This window comes from Scyliorhinus canicula, chromosome 8 (assembly GCF_902713615.1).
Source record: "Scyliorhinus canicula chromosome 8, sScyCan1.1, whole genome shotgun sequence".
NCBI lineage: Eukaryota > Metazoa > Chordata > Chondrichthyes > Carcharhiniformes > Scyliorhinidae > Scyliorhinus > Scyliorhinus canicula.
The window spans coordinates 61,681,405-61,704,069 of NC_052153.1; the positions used below are offsets into that span (position 1 = coordinate 61,681,405).

Sequence of the window (22,665 nt, forward strand, 5' to 3'; positions counted from 1 at the left end):
TTGGGGCCCCAAGGGTACAGGGGTGGAAGCCGTAACTGATTGGCGGTCTCTCACCCTCTCCAATTGCTTCCCGGTACCGCATGATGGATGATATTGTGGACCCCACAGCAGCTGCCCTCGCAGTGGCGGCGGCAGCTTCAACAGAGGCTCGATGCGGCAGTCCATGTGCCGGGGCCCACCCCACACCCGAGGACCCGACCATCCAGCAGGCCAAGGAGGGACCCAGATGGGGAGACCAGCGGTGGCCTAAGGTGTACAGGTGTTGCTGGTAATTTGAGGAGATGTCAGACAGCAGGTGCCACTGGGGCTCCGCCTCAAAAAGGGGACGGTGTGGCACCTGTCATGTCCTTACGGATTTGGCACCACGTGGAAGAGGAGGACACCCCACTTTCGGTGGCCGCCAAAGTCACCACCGCCCTGAACGTTTACACCTTGGGTTCATTCCAGGGCTGGTGCGGGGACCTTTGCAGCATATCCCAACGGCATATCCCAACCAACAGCCCACAAGTGCACCCATAAAGTGACGGATGTCGTTTGCCTGGGCAACTCACTATATAAACTTTGACCTGGACCAGGCCCATCAGAATGCCTGGCCAGCAGAATTCTCTGTCATCGCCGGGATGCCCCTGGCCCCGGGTGTCCGAGAGCATCCTTCATTAACAGGAAGGGGTTCCACTCCCTAAACATTCAACTTGTGTGCGACCTCAAGGTCATACACGTTGCACACTTCCCAAGGAGTGTGCACAATAGCAACATCCTGGAGCAGTCAGAGATGCCCGGCATCTTCGAGGGACCCAGGATGACCTTTGGCTCTTGGGAATAAGGAGTACTTGCTAAGGTCCTGGTTAATGATGCCAGTATGGAGGCCAAAGACTGATGAAGAGACCCGCTACAATGAGGAACATGTGGCCACGCCGTCTGTCATTGAGCGGTGCATTGGACTGCTGAAAATGTGGTTCCAATGCCTAGGCCGCTCTGGTGGTGCAGTACATCCCCCGGAGAGTTGTCCACTTTGTGGTGGTCTGGTGTGTCCTCCACAACCTATCACAGCAGCAGGGCAATGTGCTGGAGGCGGAGAAGGAACATGTGGCCTCGTCTGAGGAGCAGTACAAGGAGGAGACAAACCTGGAGGGGCTGGAGGACAAGCCCGGGGAGGGTCCGCGGGAGCAGCTGGAAGATGGAGGACAGGCGGTGGTGAGGGTCCAGCATGGCCAGAGGACCAGGGAGGCCCTCATCCTCACCCAACGTGGCGTCCTATTGAGGGCTTGGGCCGGAAGACCCTGGCCGACTTGCCTCGCCTTAACACCATGTTCCGCCCGCTGATGCAGAGACATGTTGTTGTCAGGAATAGGGCGAAGGGGGAACTCAGGAGAGCTTGTGACCGCTGTCGTCTCCCTGTCGGAAGGTTCCGGGTTGACCTCCAGCGCTCCCTCTTCCTGGTCAGTGCCCTTAGTGCCCTGGGGGTCACCTTGGGACAGAAGGGCAGCTGTTGGGGGACAGGTATGGGCTCCGCTGCTGGGCATGGGCGGGGTGTTGGTGGGTGCTGACAGCTACTGCCTCTGCCTCCCAGGTGGCACTGACTAGCCTGTGGCTGACATTCTGAACCCCTCAGGTGAACAGTGTCTTCACCGCGTCCAACACTCCGTCCAGGTCAGCATCTCCTAATCGTGGAGCTGATCTGCACCGTGGCATGACTGAGTGCTGTCTGGGGTTTTCTCTGCGGGATCAGTTTAAGAGCTGCTCCCCCTGGTTAGCGAGGAACTGCCAGGCACGGTCCAGGTGAATCAGCTGGCGGGACAGTCATTTCCTATGTGAAGCTCGTGGGGCATCATTACCGGCCCTAATTAGCATTAGATACCGATGGCGGTCTCGCTGGGTTGGACGTCAGGAAGCATCCGGCAATTCTTGCTTGCTCCCACACTTAGAAACTTTTCCGTTAATTCGCGCCCTTGCCATTTCTGTTTGTATCATCAGCAAATCTGGTGACAACACCATCCGTAACTTCATCAAATCATCAATGCGGATCGTTGCAAGCACTGCCACCCCACAGCTCCAGGGACCCAGGTTCAAATGAAGCCTTGGGTGACTGTGTGGAGTCTGCATGTTCTCCCCGTGTGTGCGTGGGCTTTCTCCGGGTGCTCTGGTTTCCTCCCACAATCCAAAGATGTGCAGGTTAGCTGGATTGGCCATGCTAAATCTGACCCATAGTGTCCAAAAGGTTACGGGGATAGGGTAGAGGCATGGGCTTACGTAGGGTGCTCTATCTAAGGGCCGGTGCAGACTCGATGGGCCAAATGGCCTTCTTCTGCACTGTAAATTCTATGATTCTATGAGGTGTGCTGGATTAAGCTAGTTTGCCATCCTGAAAATTATCTCTTTAACTCGGCTCTCTCTTTCCTGTTAGGTAGTCAATACTCAATCCATGCCAATACATCACTCCAAACACCATAAGCTCTTAATTTGCACAGTGACCTTTTATGTAGTCGACTAGACCCCAAAGTTATTGGTAAGATCCGGGTAGGGACCGATAACATTTTGTTTAAAGTATGCAATGCTTGAGTTTCAAACACTTGCTCAGTGAATAAAGACACAAGATTCCGCAGATTTTGAACAAACAAAAGAAAATCTTTAAAATACAAGATCAGAAAGATAAAACAATTTACAATATGCGTCTTATACTTTCACATTCAGGGTAAAAATGAGATACATGTAAATTAGCAGGCAAACTGTGGCCAAAAACATCGCACTGTCCACAGATTTCTCAATAATCCACATGGGCATCAGTAAATACTGTGAGTCAACCAGTCTCACTAAATCTCCATCTCTCTCACAAGGGGTTCCAGTATTCGTCTTTGAATATCTCGCTTTGGAGTTCTCTCCAAATGTCGCACCAACTCAGCAGCAATAATAACGGCAGGATTTCAATCTCCTGGAACAAAATTCTGTTCCCCTGAATTCCTGAGTACGCACTCAAGCACCAGCTTCCAAGCAGAACTTCAGCTCCTCGACTCTGCCAGAGAACATTACTGCTCTAAAAAGGTACCTTTTCCCCTCCAGCCCACAGTATGGAGTCACCAGCGTTCTTCTGACTTTTGCTGTTTGGGCCCGATTTCTTTGCTCCTCACTTTATTTTTGCCTAACTGGGAGCTGCCACTGTCTCCTGTCTCTGTCCTCTACCTGGGACTTTCTCCCTGCCTGGGACTTTTCATTAAAACTGATTCACTAAAGTTTTTTTTCAATATAAATTTAGAGTGCCCAATTCATTTTTTCCAATTAAGCGGCAATTTAGCATGGCCAATCCACCTACCCTGCACATCTTTGGGTTGTGGGGGTGAAACCCACACAAACACAGGGAGAATGTGCAAACTCCACACGGACAGTGGCCCAGAGACGGGATCGAACCTGGGACCTCGGCGCCGTGAGGCAGCAGTGCTAACCACTGTACAATCGTGCTGCCCGACTCTAAAAGTTGGCCGCTGTTCACTGACCTTTGAACTTATCCAATGTCCTGTCACAATACCCCAAGAGGGTTTTGCCCTTGTTATATACGAAGATATGAATTATAATATAATATAATAATCTTTATTGTCACAAGTAAGCTTACATTAACACGGCAATGAAGTTACTGTGAAAATCCCTTAGTTGCCACAATCCGGCGCCTGGTCGGGTACACAGAAGGAGAATTCAGAATGTCCAATTCACCGAACAGCACGTCTTTCGGACTTGTGGGAGGAAACCGGAGCACCCGGGGGAAACCCGCGCAGACACGGGGAGAACATGCAGACTCTGCACAGACAGTGACCCAAGCTGGGAATCGAACCTGGGACCCTGGCGCTGTGAAGCAACATTGTGCTACGTACCGGGTCGCCCATGAGCAGAATCGGCCCCGAGAACCTGCTCCACCAGTCAATGTGATTATGGTTGATCTGATTGCAATCTCAATCCCAGAGTCCTGCCTACCCTCGATAACCTTTTACCCCTTTGCGTATCAAGAATCTATCCACCTCTGCCTTAAAAATATTCAGTGAAACTCTGCTTTCACTGCCTTTTGAGGAAGAGTTCCAAAGACTCATGACCCTGAGAGAACAAAAAATGTATCCTCATCTGTCTTAAATGGGTGACCTCTTATTTTCAAAACGTGACCTTTAGTTCTAGATTCTTCCACAAGTAGAAACATCCTCTCCACATCCACCCTGTCAAGACCCCACAGGATCTTACATGTTTCAATCAAATCACCTCACTCTTCAGAACTCCAGAGGATAAAAGCCTAACCTGTCTATCCTTTCCTCATTCCAGGTATTAGTCCAGTAAGCCTTCCCTGAATTGCTTCCAGTCCATTTAGGAGTACTCTTGTGCACAGTATTCCAGAGGCGATCTCACCAATGCCCTGTATAACTGAAGCAAAACCTCTCGACCGTAATGTTCAATTCAACAACACTATAAGTTTTCCTAAAGACTTGCCACACTGAATACTGACCTATTGCAATTCACACACTAGGTTACTAGGCAGGAACAAATGTAACAAGTGTTGGAACATCCTGTGCTTTAAATGTTACAATCTCCACAGACTACTAATTTACATAACACAGGGACACAATAAAAATGTTTTTTGGAAATCCAAATACACTTTATCCACAATTTTATCCACCCTGCTTATTACATCTTTATAGAACTCATAATTTATCAAACATGAGACTCCATTCTCTCTGTGGAAACGCATATTGTCACAACTCATCAATTCTACTGCTCCAAGTCTCATTTTTGCAATTATAGGGAAACTTCCACTACTCTTACACCTGGAGCGGCAGTGTGTTGTACCTCCAATTTCCTCCAGAAGCCAGAAAGTAACTGCACATAATGAATGTCCAGTGGGTGCCATTCGCTTCCGCTAGGCACAGGCACTGAAAGCTAGAAGACATGCATTCGCCTTTGGTGAGATAAAGCATGGGCTGCATCCATCTGAGGTGGCAAAACGTGAATCTGGCTCTGAGATGGTTTCGAACGCTGATTTTAAAAGGGAAGTTCACGGTGGTAATATGCCAATATTAGAATACTGGGTTAATGCTGATAAAAGCTTAACCTTGGCAGTAATTTAACTTTATGTAAACAACACCAAGAGTGGAGAAGAACTGAGATCGATGCACTGTAACAAATCTTACATTCCTCTCAGCCTTGGCTCCTCGTGTTGCTTACACAATGACTGAGTTCAGCCACAGTTTAGACAGATACTGGTGATAATCTACACATGGAAAACAGGCTACAGAATGACGGACATCAACAGATGTAGTTGGTAGAAAGAATCCATTGAAAGTGGATGGTTAAGAGGTAAATAATGAACGATGATCGGGCCACTTGGAGAGAAAATTACTGGCTTAACAGAGAAGGGGCATTGTGCGAAACATCAACCCGTCCAAATCATTTTTGCAGAATCACATTGCACAAAAAATCTTAATGTACAAAGTTTGCAAATGTCATGTGTAACGTCTAGGGAGGAAATTGCAATACTTTAAAGCGTTCCAGTTTTAAAAAAAGTTAATTTCAATTTAATTTACAGATGGAGTTTTAAACGATATATCTTTAAAAGCAAATCCAAAAGTTGTTTTACGTGTCGATAACCTTTCATCAGATGAGAGGTCACCGACCTGAAATGTTAACTCTGTTTCTTGCTACACTGATGCTGTCAGATCGGCTATGTATTTCCAGTATGTTTTGTTTTTATTCCAGGTTTCTAGATCCGCTGTTGTTTTTTTTTTGCATTAGTGGTTTATTAGGGAATATTTTATTCAGGGTTAAATGCCATTTTGGTTGATGTATATTTCAGTTATTAATTGTATTCTCTCTTCAGGCGTTTATTAATCACCTTGGGGCAAGCAAGCTCTTGAAGTCAAATGGGGCTTTGTATACTCTGTGGAAACACTCAGTAAAGGTAAAATTTATTCTCCCAACAAACTGACAGCGTATGTATACTGTCATATCACAAGAAAGGTACTGATAAAAAAGACCATACATCCCATCTTAACTCATTTATCTCAAAGTACATTTCTCCACAACAAATCCCAACGATTTCTTAAATTATTCCACAGTCTCCACTACCTTGTCTGGAAATCCATTATACATGTTGGTGAGACAACATCTTAATTCATAACACTCGTGCTAATCTGGAGTACCAAGGCATCAGCCCGAGAGAAGGTTACCTTTTGGCAATAGTAAGTAACCCAATAAAATAGTGTGGGGGAAATAAAATTAAATGGTGGGGGGGGGGGGGGGGAATTAAAATCAATGTGCATTAACTAATAGGAGCTTTTTTTGATCTAGCAACTCTTATATTTACAGGCTTGTGTCGGGTCCTTTAAATCCAGTGAGACATGTTCCATAAGAAATTGCTTTCAGGCATTTGTTACTATGCAGGTCTAAAATAGACTAAGTAATGGAATTCTGTATACTTTGTCAAAGCCTAGTTTAAGCATGCAAATCAAAATCAGTTGTGCTAGAAGGGTGTTAACATGGACGCAGAGATCTTTAAACTGACACGACCTAGCGTATGATTCAATTGTATGCATAATTCTAGAAACTACTATCACTAGTAATTACTAGAACGAATCTGTTATTTTACAAAGGTATGACCACCCTATAAAAACAAAAGGATTCAGGAATTTACAGATTGAATTCTTACCTGTGATTACAGCGGCAATTGTGCTCAAGAGCAACCAGTTCTTCTTCAGGATGGATTTAAGATCAAATCTATTTAGGATTCTCTTCCCCATGCCTGGTTGATGGTCGAAACCCAGAGGAAACACAGGCATTTGCAAACACACGCAGAGACACACGCATACAGAGTAAAAAGAAAGAGTCGGTGTGAAATGCTGCTCGGCTTCACTCCACTGCACTGTACTCCGTCACTGCAGACAAATCCAAAATCCAGCCACTTCATGCACTCAGTTGTAACTAAGTACCGCCCCCTCTGAATGCAGTGAGAGGAACCTAACAATGGCTACATTTAAAACATTGATCACGCTTTTTAAAATGAGCTGCCCATCATTTTTGCCACGGATTCTGCACCTTCGGCTAGTAGAGTCAAGCCATCAGCTTGATCCATTCTCGAAGTCCTTTTCATTATAAATATCAAAATAAATGCTTTCTACTGAATGTAAAACGGGCCTTTTGAAAAGGAAAATGTTGTCTCCGCTTGCTTTCGATACCCATGTGATGTGTTTGAAGAACTGTAAACATTGGGAGCATGTGTGATATTTATGATTAAAAACAGTGAATTAGCCTCAAGCCTAGATTAATCACATGCAGCAAAGTCACTGACGTGGGTTACACATTTAAGACACATTTCAATCCAAATTAATTTAAATTTAGGAATCCGTCCATCTCCTACTGAAGATAAAAGCCTAATTAAATCATCAGAACCTGTTTACATGTGGGGATGTGATGTATCAATAATTGATTCACCCAACATGAAGAAACGCTTTCTGACAGAACTGCTGTTTATGAATATCTTACTTTCTTTTAAATGTCAAAAAGGTTTCAAAGCAGGAATCAATTACATTTTTAAAGTGTCCAGACTCAAGTGAGAATTGGCCATCTTTCACAATTGCAAGCATCAGAAAATGGTCCAACGTTGAGAAGCAGTTCGTTCATCAGTAGTAAAAATCAAAAACATTTCAACACTGAGGTATTTGCTTTTTTACCAGAAGGTGAAGCGTTCTGAGCCAGAAAGTTGCCTGTCAATTACACTTATTTGCTTCAGTTGGACATTTGTAAACAGTTCTCAATCTGGGTGGTGAGAATATAGGCCAAATGTAGCTGAAGTAACAATAGCATGGAGTGATGTACATTTCCAATAGCACACAAATCAACAATCAAGTTCGGGACAATAGAGAAGCCAGGGTGAATTTTAACAAGCAAGGGAAGGCAGATGTGGTATGTGCAGAGTATTAAATGCCCTAGAAGTGACATAGGGTTGGGACCCCAATATCATCCCACCCACTTTTAGGTTTCAGTCGGGTGGGTTTGCAGGTGAGGTGAAGGTGTTGGGTAAGTCATTGAAATATTCTATTGGATCACAAACTAACTGCTGCTTCAGCTAAACCTTCTAATTTTAACAGCCAATGCACCCATTTTCTGAACTCTAAGCAGCTCACTATGGTAAAGGAGGTAAATGCACAGAGGGGAGTACTTCTTCAGTGAAACCGACAGTCTGAGCAGGCTTAAAAAGAGTGAAACTGAAAAGTTGCAGCCATAGCCAGGTGAGAGGCTGCTGCTCACAGCACTCCTTCCTAGAATGTGTTTTCATTAATTTATAAGTGATTGCAAACTTCTTGGAAGTTTTATACGCTTCCATGGAATTTGGCTGTTGATGTTAAGGCCAGCATTTGTTCATTCGTGTGTGCTCTGCCGAAAGGCAGGTGTTGGCTCATTTTCTGCTGATTCTTCACCATGCGCTCCAGCATTTGTTGCCCATCCCTATTTGTTCTTGAGAAGGTGGCCGTGAATCACTTTTGTGACGATTGGAGTGTTTTAAGAATTTTGGCTTTTAAATATTGGGACAAGTTAAGGGTTAAAGCCTGGGTCTATAAGTATGTTTGGCGGCAGTGGTCACAGTTTTAAAAATATTTTGTTTTGCTTCTAAGAAACAGCAGGTGAAATTGGCCAGGAGAATGTGGATTGACTGTGGCGGTCCCTAGCGAGTTAAATGGGCTTTTGTAGCCTGCAGAGATAATTTGTTTTTTAGCTTGGGGAAGAAGAGGTAATTTCTGGGTGGAGTCCAGGACAACAGAAAGACAGTGAGTTTGGGAAGCTCTGGGAGAGAGGAGGTCTTATCTGGCTACTACAGAGTCCACAAGTAAAGGCAATTTTCTTTCCCAGTAGGATAGTTTTTTAAAAATAATGTTTTAAAGCAGAGCAGCCTTGTCTAAGGATAAGGAAGAGGCTGAAACAAACTAGTTGAAGCAGCTATTTGAAGATATTCAGCCAGATTCTTAAGGGGTTCCAACAGCAGTCAAATCTGTTTTATAAAGCAAGTATTACTCTATGGCCTGTTGATTTTAAACTGGTTTAAGTACTGTATGTTTATTTTCTTGTTGTTTAATGGGAAATTGTATAGTTGTGTGAAGGGGAAACTGTAAGCTGTTCTTTTCAGGTGTGAAGTTGAAGTTTAATATTGTGTTCATAGTAAAGCTTTGTTTTCGAGCCCTTTTTTTGCCATGTAATCACTCCGGGAGTGAATCATTCTTTCCGCACAGTCTTAAAATAAACTACAATATTGGGGTTTTGGTCCAGTATCCTAGCCACTGTTGGGGTCTGGTCTTGGCTCAAACTGCTGTAGTCCAGCTGGTACAGCTACACCACAATGCTGCTGGGAAGAGAGTTTCAGGATTTTAATCCCGTGACAGTGAAGGAACAGTGATATATTTCCAAGTCAGGATGGTGTGTGGCTTGGAGGGAAACTTGGTGGTGGTGCTCCGATGCATCTGCTGCCTTTGTCCTTCTAGGTGGTAAAAATCGTGGATTTGGTAACCTCCAGGATGGTGATAATGTTTGGGCTAAGGCTGTTATGGGGTCAGGAGCTGAGTCACCCTAGCAGAGCACAGACTGAGTATCAATGATCAGTGTCATTAGGTAGCACCTTGTTGACACCTTCAACCACTTTGCTAATGACTGAGAGGTTGTTGATGGGGCTGGATTGAATTTATTCTACTTTTGTGAACCAGACATACCTGGGAAAGTTTCCATCTTGCTGGGTAAATGCTAGTGTTGTGGCTGTACCGGAACAGCTTAACTAAGGGCACAGTTAATTCTGGAGCAAAAATGTTCTGAACTATTGCCAGGATATTGTCAGGGTCCACAACCTTTGCAGTATTCAATGTCGTCAGTCGTTTCTTGATATCTGCAGGGTGAATCGAACTGGCTGGAAGACTGGCATCTGTGACAGTGGAGGCCTCTGGAGGAGGCTGAGATGGATCAACCACTCAGCAATTCTGACTAAAGATTGTTGCGAATGCAACAGTCTTGTGTTTTGCACTGATGTGCTGGATTCCCCCATCATTGAGGATGGGGTATTTCGTGGGCCTCCTTCTGTTAGTTGTTTAATTGCCCATCTCCATTCACAATTAGATTTGTTTATTGTCAAGTGTACCAAGGTTCAGTAAAAAGTATTAATTGGGTGTGGCAGGACTACAGATCTTTAATCTGAACCGTTGATTGTGAGTTCCGGGTATAGCACATTGCTTCCTCTGTTTGACATTCATGTAGTCCTGTGTTGTGGCTTCTCCAGGTTGATATCTTATTTTCATGTATGTATGGTGCTCCTGGCAGGCCCTCCTGCACTCTTAATTAAGACAGTTTTGATCCTTTGCTGCAGTGATAGAATGAGGGATATGCTGGGCCATGAGATTACAGGTTGCAGTTGATTACAATTATGGTCCACAGTACTTTGAGGACGTCCAGGTTTGAGATGCCAGGTCTGAATCTATCCCTTAGCCTGATGGTAATGCCACACAACATGGAATGCATATTCAGTGGGAATATGGAGTGTCTTCTCCACACGGATTGTGCAGTGGTCACTCCTCCCCCCCCCCCCCCCCCCCCCCCCATGTGATAGACAAATACATCTGTGACAAATATATTTGAGACTGGCGAGAACAAAGTCAAATAGGTTCTCCCTTCTTGATGGTTCCCTCCAGACCCAGTCTAGCAGCTATGTCCTTCAGGAGCTGGCAAGCTCAGTTAGTGGTGGCGGCATCAAGCCACCCTTGGTGATGGACATTGAAGTTCCCCACTCAGAGCACAGTCTGTGCCTATGTGCCCTTGCCACCACCCAAGTGACATTCAACAGGGAAGAGTCTGATACATCACCTAAGGGAGGGTGGTAGGTTGTAATCAATAGTAGGTTTCCTTGCCCATATTTGACTTAATGCCCTGAGCCTTCAAGGGATCCAGAGACAATATTCGGGATTCCCAGGGCAACTCCCCCAGAGTAACTTCCTCCTCCTCCTCCACCCCCCCCCCCCCAGAGTAACTTCCTCCTCCTCCTCCACCCCTCCCCCCAGAGTAACTTCCTCCTCCTCCTCCACCCCCCCCCCCCCCCCCCCCCAACAACGGTATGCCAATGTTTCATTGCCCTTGATAGATCTGTCCTGAATGAACACCACTGCCTCTGGAAGCTTTGGTTTTCATAGCAGATAAATTGTTGACATCTGCAGCCTCCTGATATAAGCCGTCCTCCCAATGGGTCAGCTAGCACACATTGCCAGTGTCTATAAAGCTGGCAGTCACTGAAGGTCCACTTAACCACTCCACCATCCTCCCACATCCCACTCCCAAACTCAAGCTTCTGCTTCTCCTGAAGCTGTGCCCCGCCTTCCAAAAGCTGAAAGTTATGAATGTTAAATGGCTTCTCAAGGGGGCAAGGATGACCATGCGGCCTGGTTCTGACAGGGCAATATGATGGGGTGAGTGTGAGTGTTCACTGTCCAGCTGGCTGGAGAGAGGGAAGTGAGTGGAGGTGCAGCATGTATCATTGAGGAGTGTTGCAAAGGAGAATGCTGGGAAAAAGTATGCTACTCATCTGTCATTTCATCTTGAGGTTCTGGTTCCTCTTGTGTAGTATCTCCAGCCTGTAGGGACCAGACTCCTGTTGCTCACTTCATCGGACTCTTCCATGTTTACCATCATGGTTTGAAAGACCAACAGCACCCTCCTGTCCATGGGAAAGATCACCTCATGCAGTCCTTCCGATTCAACACCAGAACCCCCAGGTAAGTGTGAGAGACCCGGAGAAACAGTATTATCAGGTCTTCTCTCCATTCCTGTTGGTGTTACAGCATCAGCAATCTGTGTCCAGTTGATCGATTCTGAGTACAATCAATTATAAATCTTCCTTTGCCAGATTTGCCTCACCATCCCTACTGCCCTGTCTAATTGGTTGGGAGACCTGGAAATGGATGTTATTGCTGTGGCTCACTTAGAGAGAGCCATACCAAAGCCCAGTGCAATGGGTTCCCAACCCACCAGAGATCGTGGATGGGATTCTCTGGTCGCTGACGCCAAAATCGCGTTCAACGATCGGCCGGAAAATGCCCGTTTCCAACCAAATCGGGAGGCATCGCCGCTTTCATGATGCTCCGCCCCCTCCAAATTGGCGTACTCGAAGAGTACACCCTCTGCATGCCATATCAACGGCCTAAGGACTGCCTGAGGCCCAACCCTGATGCTCCGCCCTCGACCGGCCAAGTTCCCGATGGCGTCGGTCGTGTGTGCTGTCATCCATCGGGAAACCGGCATGGCAGCTGCGGACTCAGTCCTGCGGCACCATAGTCAGGAGAGGGTCAATCCGTGGGCAGAGGGGACTTTGTCAGGGGGCACTGTTGGGGGGTGGTCCAGGACCAGCCAAAGCAGGGGCACTATTTTGCAGGCTGGGTCCGCGAGCGGCCGTGCCATGGTGCAAGGCGCAGCCGCTGCAGGCTGTCACAGTCCGCATTCACGACCATAGACCCGACAATTCCCTGGGCCGTATCGGCAGCTAGAGCCGAGTGCTCTACGCTGCTCGGCTGCTAGACCCCAGCAAAATAGAGGATCGGTGGCCCTTTTGCGGCAAATGTTCGGTTGTGAAACACCACCGTTCCCACACCGGCGTGGGGACATAGCCTCAGAATCGGAGTATCCAGCCCCTTGTCCTTTCAATGAGATCTATCACTTGAAAATTCCACTCACACTGTAAGTTGTGAACCTCACCAACAGAACTTGCTGGTCAATTTTAATCGCTCTGACATTTGCTTCACACAAATGCTATCCCTCTCTTAGCTTCCCTGCTACTTAAAGGGATTTCCTGGACCAGCACATTAATTGCTCATTAAGCTTTCCACAGAAAACTAGTGCTGGCAATTAACAGCGTAAGCACCTTTAAAACAATGTGATAATCGTTAATTAAATGTCAATCAACCTCTCTGACCCAGAAAGAAAACAAGTGACAATGATGGAAATAGCCTTTCAAAGGTGTTCGATAGGTGCCACATACTAGGCTTGCCAGCAAATTGAAACCTGAGGAATAAAAGGAACAGTGAAAAATGAAATGAAAATCGCTTATTGTCACAAGTAAGCTTCAATTAAGTTACTGTGAAAAGCCCCTAGTCACCTCATTCCGGCACCTGTCTGGGGAGGCTGGTACGGGAATTGAACCGTGCTGCTGGCCTACTTGGTCTGCTTTAAAAGCCAGTGATTTAGCCTGGTGAGCTAAACCAGTGGGGGCATAGAATACACAATTGGCTCAGTGATAGGAAGCAGAGAGTAAACAATGTTTTGCAGACAGATCGGTAGTGCTGGTTGGGATCTTCGAACTGCAGCCTTTACTTTATGGTGGTTTATTAAATACTGTTTAACTTATCTTCTCGGGCCTGCTGAGTTTTTATAGCCTTCTGCGCCATGACAAAAAATTATGGATCATGGCGTAAATCTGGGTGTGGCTGTAATGACCTCCAATTAGCATTATTGGTTGGCCAATTGGAGTATGAGCTCCCTCAATGATAGCTCATTGAGGGGGCCCATATATGCACCTGTGTAGGCTTTGTGAGCAGTCTGAAGTTGACTGTAATGCTAGCAGTACTGGAGGTAGATACCTGTGAGAGGGACTACCACACCGGGTCCAGCTACCAGATAGCCGCTCTCTGGAAAAGCCTGAGGAATAGAGGGCCAAAGGAAAACCCCAGAACTGCCTCAAGTCTGCTAGGACTAACTGGAGACAGAGGGAAGTACCGGCTGAGGCTCCCCCAACAGAGAAGGACCGTTTTTGGCACCAGACAGAGTGGGGTAACAGTGACAGAAACCCTAGAAGGAGGTGGCAAAAGAGGAATAGCAGGTGGGGACGCAGGGAAGTATACAACCTAGACGCCCCATCCTCCTCCGAAGGGGAACAATTATATAATATTGCGATGAAGAAAGCAAAACCTATTAAGATTACCCCACGGGTGAACGGTCGGCTGACAATAATGGAAATAGACTCGGGGGCAGTCGTATCAGCAATGGGAGTGGCAGCATTTTAAAAAATCAAAGATGGACTCCAGCCACTAACCCTAACAAAAACATCGACGAAACTCAAAACCTACACGGGGGAACCCCTGGAAGTTCTAGGCACGACTCATGTACCCGTGGAATATGAGAAACAATTGCTCAGATTACCGTTGACGATAGTAGAGGGCTCCGGACCGAGCTTAATTGGACGGAACTGGCTGAAAGACCTAAAATTAGATTAGATGAAAATTTTCCAGAGTGGAAGCGGGCAGTTGAGTGGAGTACTCCAAAAATACCCGGAGGTCTTCCAAGAACATAGAACAGTACAGCACAGAACAGGCCCTTCGGCCCTCGATGTTGTGCCGAGTTTGGGAGTTTGAGAAGGTTTGGGGGAAATCATAGGCGCCAAAGCAACTTTGCACCTGGACCCAGAAGCCCTTCCGAAATTTTGTAAGGCCAGGCCGGTACCTTTCGCGTTAAGGAAGAAAGTAGAGGTTGAAATAGAAAGGTTACGACGCAACGGCATTATCAGACCAGTATAGTTCTCGGAATGGGCAGCTCCGGTGGTACCAATTTTGAAGCCAGATGGCTCGATACGTCTCTGTGGAGATTTCAAACAGACGGTAAACAAATACGCACTGCTGGACAAATACCCAGTCCCGAAAATAGACAACCTATATGCCAAATTGGCAGGTGGGCTTTTGTTCATGAAACTGCACATGAGCCACGCCTACCTGCAGTTAAAACTGGACAAGGACTCCCAGAAGTTCGCTACGATCAACACCCTGAAGGGCCTTTTTTGTTATACTAGGCTACCTTTCGGAGTGTCATCAGCCTGCGCTATATTCCAGCGTACGATGGAAAATATTCTGCAGGGACTACCGCAGGTGGCGATTTATTTGGACGATGTCTTAATCACGGGTAGGACAAACAGGGAACACTTAAGGAACCTGGAGGAAGTGCTCAGGCGTTTCGCAAAGGCAGGCGTATGGCTTAAAAGAGAAAAATATGTTTTTCTGGCCCCACAAGTGACGTACCTGGGATATAAAGTAGACGAGTTAGGCTTACACCCATTAGAAGACCGAGTAAGGGCAATAAAAGAAGCCCCAGCTCCCACCACGGTCCAGGAGTTACGATCATTTCTAAGGTTGGTAACCTATTATGGAAAATTTATTGAAAATAGGGCATCCATCCTAGAACCCCTCCACCAGCTACTAAAAAAGGGACAAGAATGGAAATGGTCCACCCGCCAAAACCGAGCATTTAGGGACATTAAGGAACAGCTGTCATCCGAAAATGTCCTAGAGCATTATGACCCAAGGAAGGAGTTGGTGGTCACTTGTGACGCATCCCCTTATGGGGTAGGAGCCGTCTTAGCCCATAGAGGAAGAAATGGGGAAGAACGGCCAATAGCCTATGCTTCGAGGACCTTGGCGATGGCTGAGAGGAAGTATGCCCAAATCGAGAAGGAGGGACTGGCGGTGATATTTGCAGTAAAAAAAATTCACCAGTATCTGTACGGGCGGAAATTCACCAGAGTGACGGACCATAAGCCGTTATTAGTGTTATTAAAAGAAGACCAGCCAATACCCCCGATCGCATCAGCTAGAATCCAACGCTGGGCGTTGCTACTGGCGGCGTATAGATACGTTCTGGGGCACAGACCGGGAACGCGAGTAGCAAATGCAGATGCTTTGAGCAGACTTCCCCTCCCGGACACCCCGCCGTTAATACCGAAAGTAGAGGAGACAGAATTGACTCTAAATTGTTTGGACACCCTACCAGTGGACGCATAACATATTCGGTTGTGGACGCAAAAAGACCCAGTTTTAGCCAAGATGAAGCATTTACTGCTAACAGGGGAACTGAAAGACCAATGGAGCCCCAGATGCACCCATACTGGAGCACAAGGGACCAAATAACAGTAGAAGACGGTATCCTATTATGGGGAGCCCGGGTAATAGTCCCAGCTCAGGGCTGTCGGGCAATCTTAACCGAGTTACATCACGGACACCCAGGGGTGCCTAAAATGAAGATGCTAGCTCGAAGCTACGTTTGGTGGCCAGGATTGGACACAGACATAGCAGCCTTGGTACGTCGGTGCCAGGAGTGCCAACAGGAGCAAAGAGTGCCACCAGCTGCGCCATTGCACCCATGGGAATGGCCAGGCAGACCGTGGACCCGCCTGCATATTGACCACGCCGGACCTTTCATGGGCTCAATGGTTTTGGTGATAGTGGACGCCCACTCCAAATGGTTGGATGTCCACCGGGTAAACACGGCAAGCACAGCATCGACAATCGAAAAGCTCAGGGCCTAGTTTGCAACTCATGGACTGCCGGACGTATTGGTGTCGGACAACAGAACGGCATTCACAAGTGGGGAATTTGGAAAATTCCTAAAAGAAAACGGAGTCCGCCACATCAAAACGGCCCCTTACCATCCAGCGTCCAACAGCCTGGCAGAGAGAGCGGTCCAGACACTAAAAGCGGGACTCAAGAAGCAGCCGGCAGCTTCAATGGACACAAAGCTCTCCCGCTGGCTGTTTGATTACAGGACCACACCACATTCCACAACGGGCATACCACCAGCTGAACTCTTAATGGGAAGGCGGCTGCGAATGAGACTGAGTCTCCTTTTCCCAAATTTAACGGGGAAAGTGGAGAAACAACTGGAGGCCCAATGCAGGGGGCATGGTAATAGACGGCAGCAGAGACATTTCGAGGTGGGGGCACCGGTTTGGGTCAAGAATTATGGGAATGGGCCAACGTGGGTCAAAGGCACGATAGAGTCCCAAACAGGGCCCATATCCTATGAGGTTTCGATAGGATGTAAGGTGCTGAAGAAACACCTAGACCAAATAAGGGCAGCGGAACCACACCTGGAGGGAGGCGAAGCAGGACCGCCTCAAGCTGGGATAGCCTAGGCGGAAAAGATCCCCAGCCCCGAGCAATTTCTCCGGACCCTGTCATCCAGTCATCAGAGTCGGAGATGGACACGTTCGACGAGGCCGCCGCGACACCTCTCCCCGAGGAGGAAGGAGAACAACTTCCAAGGAGGTCGTCAAGAAAAAGACGGGCACCTATAAGGTACACCCCGCCCACGTCGGAGAACAACCCGCCGGACGACACAGAGGTGACAGACCCGGACATGAGGAGCAGGAAGAAGCTCAGAGGAATGCCAGCTGGCAGGAATTCCTCTGACCTGGGGGGGAGGGGTGTAATGACCTCCAATTAGCATTGTTGGTTGGCCAATTGGAGTATGAGCTCCCTCAATGATAGCTCATTGAGGGGGCCCATATAAGCACCTGTGTAGGCTTTGTGAGCAGTTTGAAGTTGACTGTAATGCTAGCGGCACTGTTTGTAGCTGCTCTTGTATCTAGTTATTGGTAATAAATATTGGTATGGTGATGGGACTCCGGCCTCTTGTGGATTATTACAGTGGCCATCTGGAAAATGCTCAGCTTTTTTTTCATAAAGATGAAATGAAAAGCTACAAATGCTTGAAATTTGAAATTGTCCCTGATTTCATCATGTAGCACCTTTATCCATGAAATATTGCAATTTGTGGCACTTCACCACAGTGCTTAATTTTAACGTGACTTGATAGCCATTACCAGACTGGACGCTTAATTAGCTGTCTAATTTTAGGATATTTGCTTTGTCCAGGCGATCCTGTGCATCTGTTCATAGAAGCAGGAACATTTTGTCTATTAAATCATAGATTCCCTACAGTGCAGAAGGAGGCCATTCAGCCCATCAAGTTGACACTGACCCTTTGAATAAGTGCTCTACCCATGTCCACTCCCCCATCCAGTATTCCTGTCCCCATAACCTAGCCTGCACATCCCTGGACATGAAGCGGAAATTTAGTAATGGCCAATCCACCTAACCCGCACATCTTTGGATTGTGGGAGGAAACTGGAGCACCCGATAGTGTATGAAGTGCTACCATTCTCTTCCATGATGCTGCCACTTGATGCATGTGCTCTTAGCACTTGATGACTATCTAAACTGTAAAATATTCTGGCAATTGAGAGGTAATGAAGGTTTCCTTTGCCGTGGCTGCTATTGTTAAACCTGTTTCAATGATTTTAATAAATGTACAACATATGCATAAGAAATGCTGAGATGTTTACTTCCACCAGCATATAAATTACACATTTCCTGGCAATTTACCTGATGCCTTCATTTGTCACAACATTGAGAATACCTTCCTTTCAGCTAGATGACACAGTATAAGAATGATGTCTGTGCGGAGTCTGCACATCCTCCCCGTGTGTGCGTGGGTTTCCTCCAGGTGCTCCGGTTTCCTCCCACAGTCCAAAGATGTGCAGGTTAGGTGGATTGGCCATGATAAATTGCCCTTAGTGTCCAAAAATGCCCTTAGTGTTGGGTGGGGTTACTGGGTTATGGGGATAGGGTGGAGATGTTGACCTTGGGTAGGGTGCTCTTTCCAAGAGCCAGTGCAGACTCGATGGGCCGAATGGCCTCTTTCTGCACTGTAAATTCTATGATATCTATGATGTTAGGCTTACAAATGTTATGTTGTGTTAAAATAACTAATATCAACACTGAAGAATTCTTATTTTGTGCTGGAGAGGAGAACACATCGGAGCAAAGAGTATGACAGATAGAATTTTAAGGACCTAAAGCAATGCAAAAGCTGACTCGACCAGCCAGGAAATGCTTTGCAGAATGCTCCTGAACAGGCCAGAACAATGACAGCAGTCCATTGCCTGTTGATTAACATTTCAAATAAGAGTGGCATTCTGCCCAGTGACACCGCTTTGGAGCTGCGAGCTGAAGGAGATTCTGAAGCTTCAAATAATGAAGTGACATGGAAAAGGCATTGTTGTCACACTTTGATGACTAATTTCTTTATGTATCGAATTATAAGCCTGTGCAAACATATCAACTGGTAAAAATAATCTTTATTATTGTCACAAGTAGGCTTACATTAACACTGCAATGAAGTTACTGTGCAAATTCGCTAGTCGCCACCCTCCGGCGCCTGTTCGGGTACATAAAGGGATAATTCTCATGGTAGCATACTATTCTGCTTCCACATTATTGTATTTTCCACAGTTCTCAAACATTCCTAAAGATCCTAATATCTGATGTAATTTTCACATTCTATCTAAATTCTCAACTTCATGCAATGATTTTGGATACATGAAAGTCATGAATTATTTTTCGAACCCCTGAACCTGATAGTAACAGGTATCCTGTTGTAATCATGAGTAGTTTAATAAGATGGCTGACTCTACTGCTGCTTGCCCATTACAATAGGTCTGATCCTTGTTAGGTGCAGTGAAGCACAAAATCTGCTCATGATGACACATTGGTGCTGCATGCTGTAGAAACCTGAATATGACTTTGTGGAAGTAAGGAGTCCCAGTGTGTTGCTGATTCTTATTTGTTCTTTTGCATAATGTGCATTGCTTTTACAGTTTGTCACTTTTATTCTACTCCAAAATGATTCCTTTACAGTGAAATATATGGATATCATTGCATGGAAGAGCTGTTGTTGAATATCTCCGGACCTGACTAAATGCTAAGGTATCATTGAAAGCTGCAGGCATCCCTTCTGTCAAACTATTGGTGGTCTCCAAGGGATCCATATGTTCTGCTCTCATTTCTGTAGATAATATCATTGAACTGCCATGAAGGACCCCAATCTCATTTCGCTTTGACCTCTCTCAAACTGTTTGAAACCCTGGCCCAAATCTTCCTGGTTTCTCGAAGGTCAAAGACGAGGGGCTGGATTCTCTGCGCTCCGATGCCGAAATCGCGTTCGGCGACGGGGCGGAGAATCCAGTTTCCGGCACGAAATTGGGACCGGCGCTGGTTCGACGATTCTCCACAGCCCAAAAAGCGGTGTACTCAGGGAGCACGCCGCGCAAGTATCCACCACCTGAGGCCATTGCCAGAGGTCCACCTGCAATTTTCCGCCCCCGACCGGCCGAATTCCCGACGGCGTGGAACCCCCATGGTCCTGCCGTTCTGGATACTCGCGAGGTGGCTGCAGACTCAGTCCATGGCCGCCACAGTCGGGGGTGGGCCGATCGGAGGCAGGGGGTTATCATTCGGGACCAGGGTATTTTTGAGTGGGCAGTCCGGGTCGGGCGCCCGGCCGATTGAGGGCACTATTTCCGTGGTCCAGGTCTGCGGTCTAAGTCTGCCATGGAGCACGCTGTGGCCGCTGGGGGCCGCCGCCGTGCGCATGCGCGTCTTCTGACTCAGACATGCAGGTGGCCGTATCGACAGCTGAAGCTGCGAGATCCATGACAGCTGCCTGCTAGCCCCCTGCAAGGCTATGAATCTGTGGCCTTTTGACGACAGTTTTTCTGGCATAAAAGACCACAGTTTTCACAACGGCGTGAGGACATAGTCCCTGAAACAGAGAATCCAGCCCCAGATATATGTCTGAAATGTGTATTGGGACACTGTAGCAGTCCTGACACACTGGCCTATGTCGGAATTGCGCAAGTTTCAACTTACTGTCACTCCGATTAATCCCTTGATCTGAGCCGACAACCCCCCGCCCCCACTTCCACACTGACCAGCCCCTAACTAATACCGCTGTCTAACCTCCAAACCATACAACTACCCATGACCACCTGGTTATCCCCAGACCAAACGCAATCACTGCCCCCTGACCACTTGACTAACTCCTGATCACCTGAAAATCCCCAAACCAGGCTCAATCAGCACCTTAACCACCCGACTCTCGCCCCTGCCACCCCAACCAGTTGTCTACCCCGACCTGACTATCCCTCCAACCACCCGACTGCTCCCCAACCTAACTCAACTATCCTTCCTGACTACCCAATTACCTCCTAACCGCCTGATTACTGCCACTGGCCACCCAACTACCATCCTGACCAGACCCAACTACCCCTCAACGACCCAAATACGCCCAGACCCGATTACTACCGCATCCACTTACTCATCTCACCCACCCTTCTCACCTACCCAGTTACCTCACCCACCTACTGTCTCTCACCCTAGCCTTGCACTCACTCACTCATTCACTAACATTCATTCAGTCATCCGTTCAACAGCATTCAAACTGGACATTTAAACTTACCATACAACAGCTGGTGTCATTACAAGGGGGCATGTCCACACTTTCCCCTGACTCTACTCCTCTTTCACGGAGTTCTCCAATGGATCTTGCACTACGCGTTTTTGGAAAAGCTTGGCTCTGAAGATTTCAAACAAAATGCATTGAGACAGGGGAATTTCCAAATGAGCGGCGATCCAACAATGATTGCTGCCCCTTAGAAATTCCAAATGCCTATCTCCACCCCCCCCCCCCACTCCCGTTTATTCCACACTGGAAGTAAAAGCATGCACCTGTGGCCTCTGGAATATTTGTTCTACAAAAGTAGAGCTAGATAATCAGAATCCTACTCAGTGCAGATGACACTAGGAGTGCCATAGAGCAATGTCAGTATTCATTGCAAATCTTTGTTCAGTTATTGCAATTGGAAGTGTAATTTCACAACTGCGCAAAACCCAATGTTTGAAAACGTTCCTGTGATATTTAAATCAGGAATGGAGTCAGCTGGATGCCCATGCAGAACATCCTGGACTTTTACCGGCACTAATATTTGCCTCTTATGTCATCTGCTTTCTGTTCCATATAATTGTTGTGTTATGTACTCTGGGATAACACAGGCTGCAACTGGATGCAGCTTTAACCAAAATATACTTCAGACCTTGAAGTTAGTTCAATCTGATTTATTGAACCAGTAGCACAGTTAGCACAGTTCTCGATGAGTTCGACTCTCTGCTAACCTAAGTGTGGTTACTCTGTCTGACTGGACCAGACTAGCTCTTAGCCACGTGTTCTGGAGGTGTGATACTGTAAATACACCCTGACTCACTCTGTAGATGTTCATCAGTGGAAAGAGGCGGAGTGTGAGTGCCTCGTGCCTTTTATAGTGAGATACCACCCCTGAGTGTCCTGCCTGCTCATTGGTCATGTCCTGTTCTCTGTATATCATTATCTGCCTGTCTGCATATCATGACATCTCCCCTTTTTAAAAATGTTTTTTTGGCACATGGGAATGTACTTACATGAGGTGGCAAAAATTAACATATTTACAAGCGATAGCATATTTACATGTGAAGACAGCTTTCTAATGTGAGAAAACAGAACATAGCAAACAAAACAAATGTTCATAAGTCCAGTCTCTGGGACTTGCGTCTGATCCTTGTCAACCGCTGGAGAGGTGGTGGTGGGGAAGACAGCGCCTTGACAGGCAAGATGGAAGGTTGACTGGTGATGTGGACCTGCACAAGGCTATATAGTGTCCAGGCTTCCCGCAGTTTAAACATGAAAATGAAAATCACTTTATTGTCACGAGTAGGCTTCAATGAAGTTACTGTGAAAAGCCCCTAGTCGCCACATTCCGGCGCCTGTCCGGGGAGGCTGGTACGGGAATTGAACCGTGCTGCTGGCCTGCTTGGTCTGCTTTAAAAGCAATTTAGCCCAGCGAGCTAAACCAGCCCCTACCATTGCCTGCAGGGCAGTATTTTTATAAGTGGGCATTGCCGCAGTTTGAACATGTCATGACATCGGCGTCCTGACGCTCCGCGCGTCATCGCACATGTGCAGCGCAGGTGTCGGCCGCTTCGTTATCCC

At 46.9% G+C, this 22,665-nt stretch overlaps 1 protein-coding gene across 1 annotated transcript in view; it reads right to left on the minus strand.

Moving 5' to 3' along the window:
- Positions 1 to 7,055, minus strand: part of slc1a1 (solute carrier family 1 member 1) — a 96,958-nt gene extending 89,903 nt beyond the window's left edge. The window contains exon 1 of the mRNA XM_038804653.1: positions 6,674 to 7,055. Coding sequence (XP_038660581.1) covers positions 6,674 to 6,803 — 130 coding nt within the window. The 5' untranslated portion in view covers positions 6,804 to 7,055. The remainder of the gene's footprint in view (positions 1 to 6,673) is intronic.
- Between the last annotated feature and the right edge of the window lie 15,610 nt (positions 7,056 to 22,665).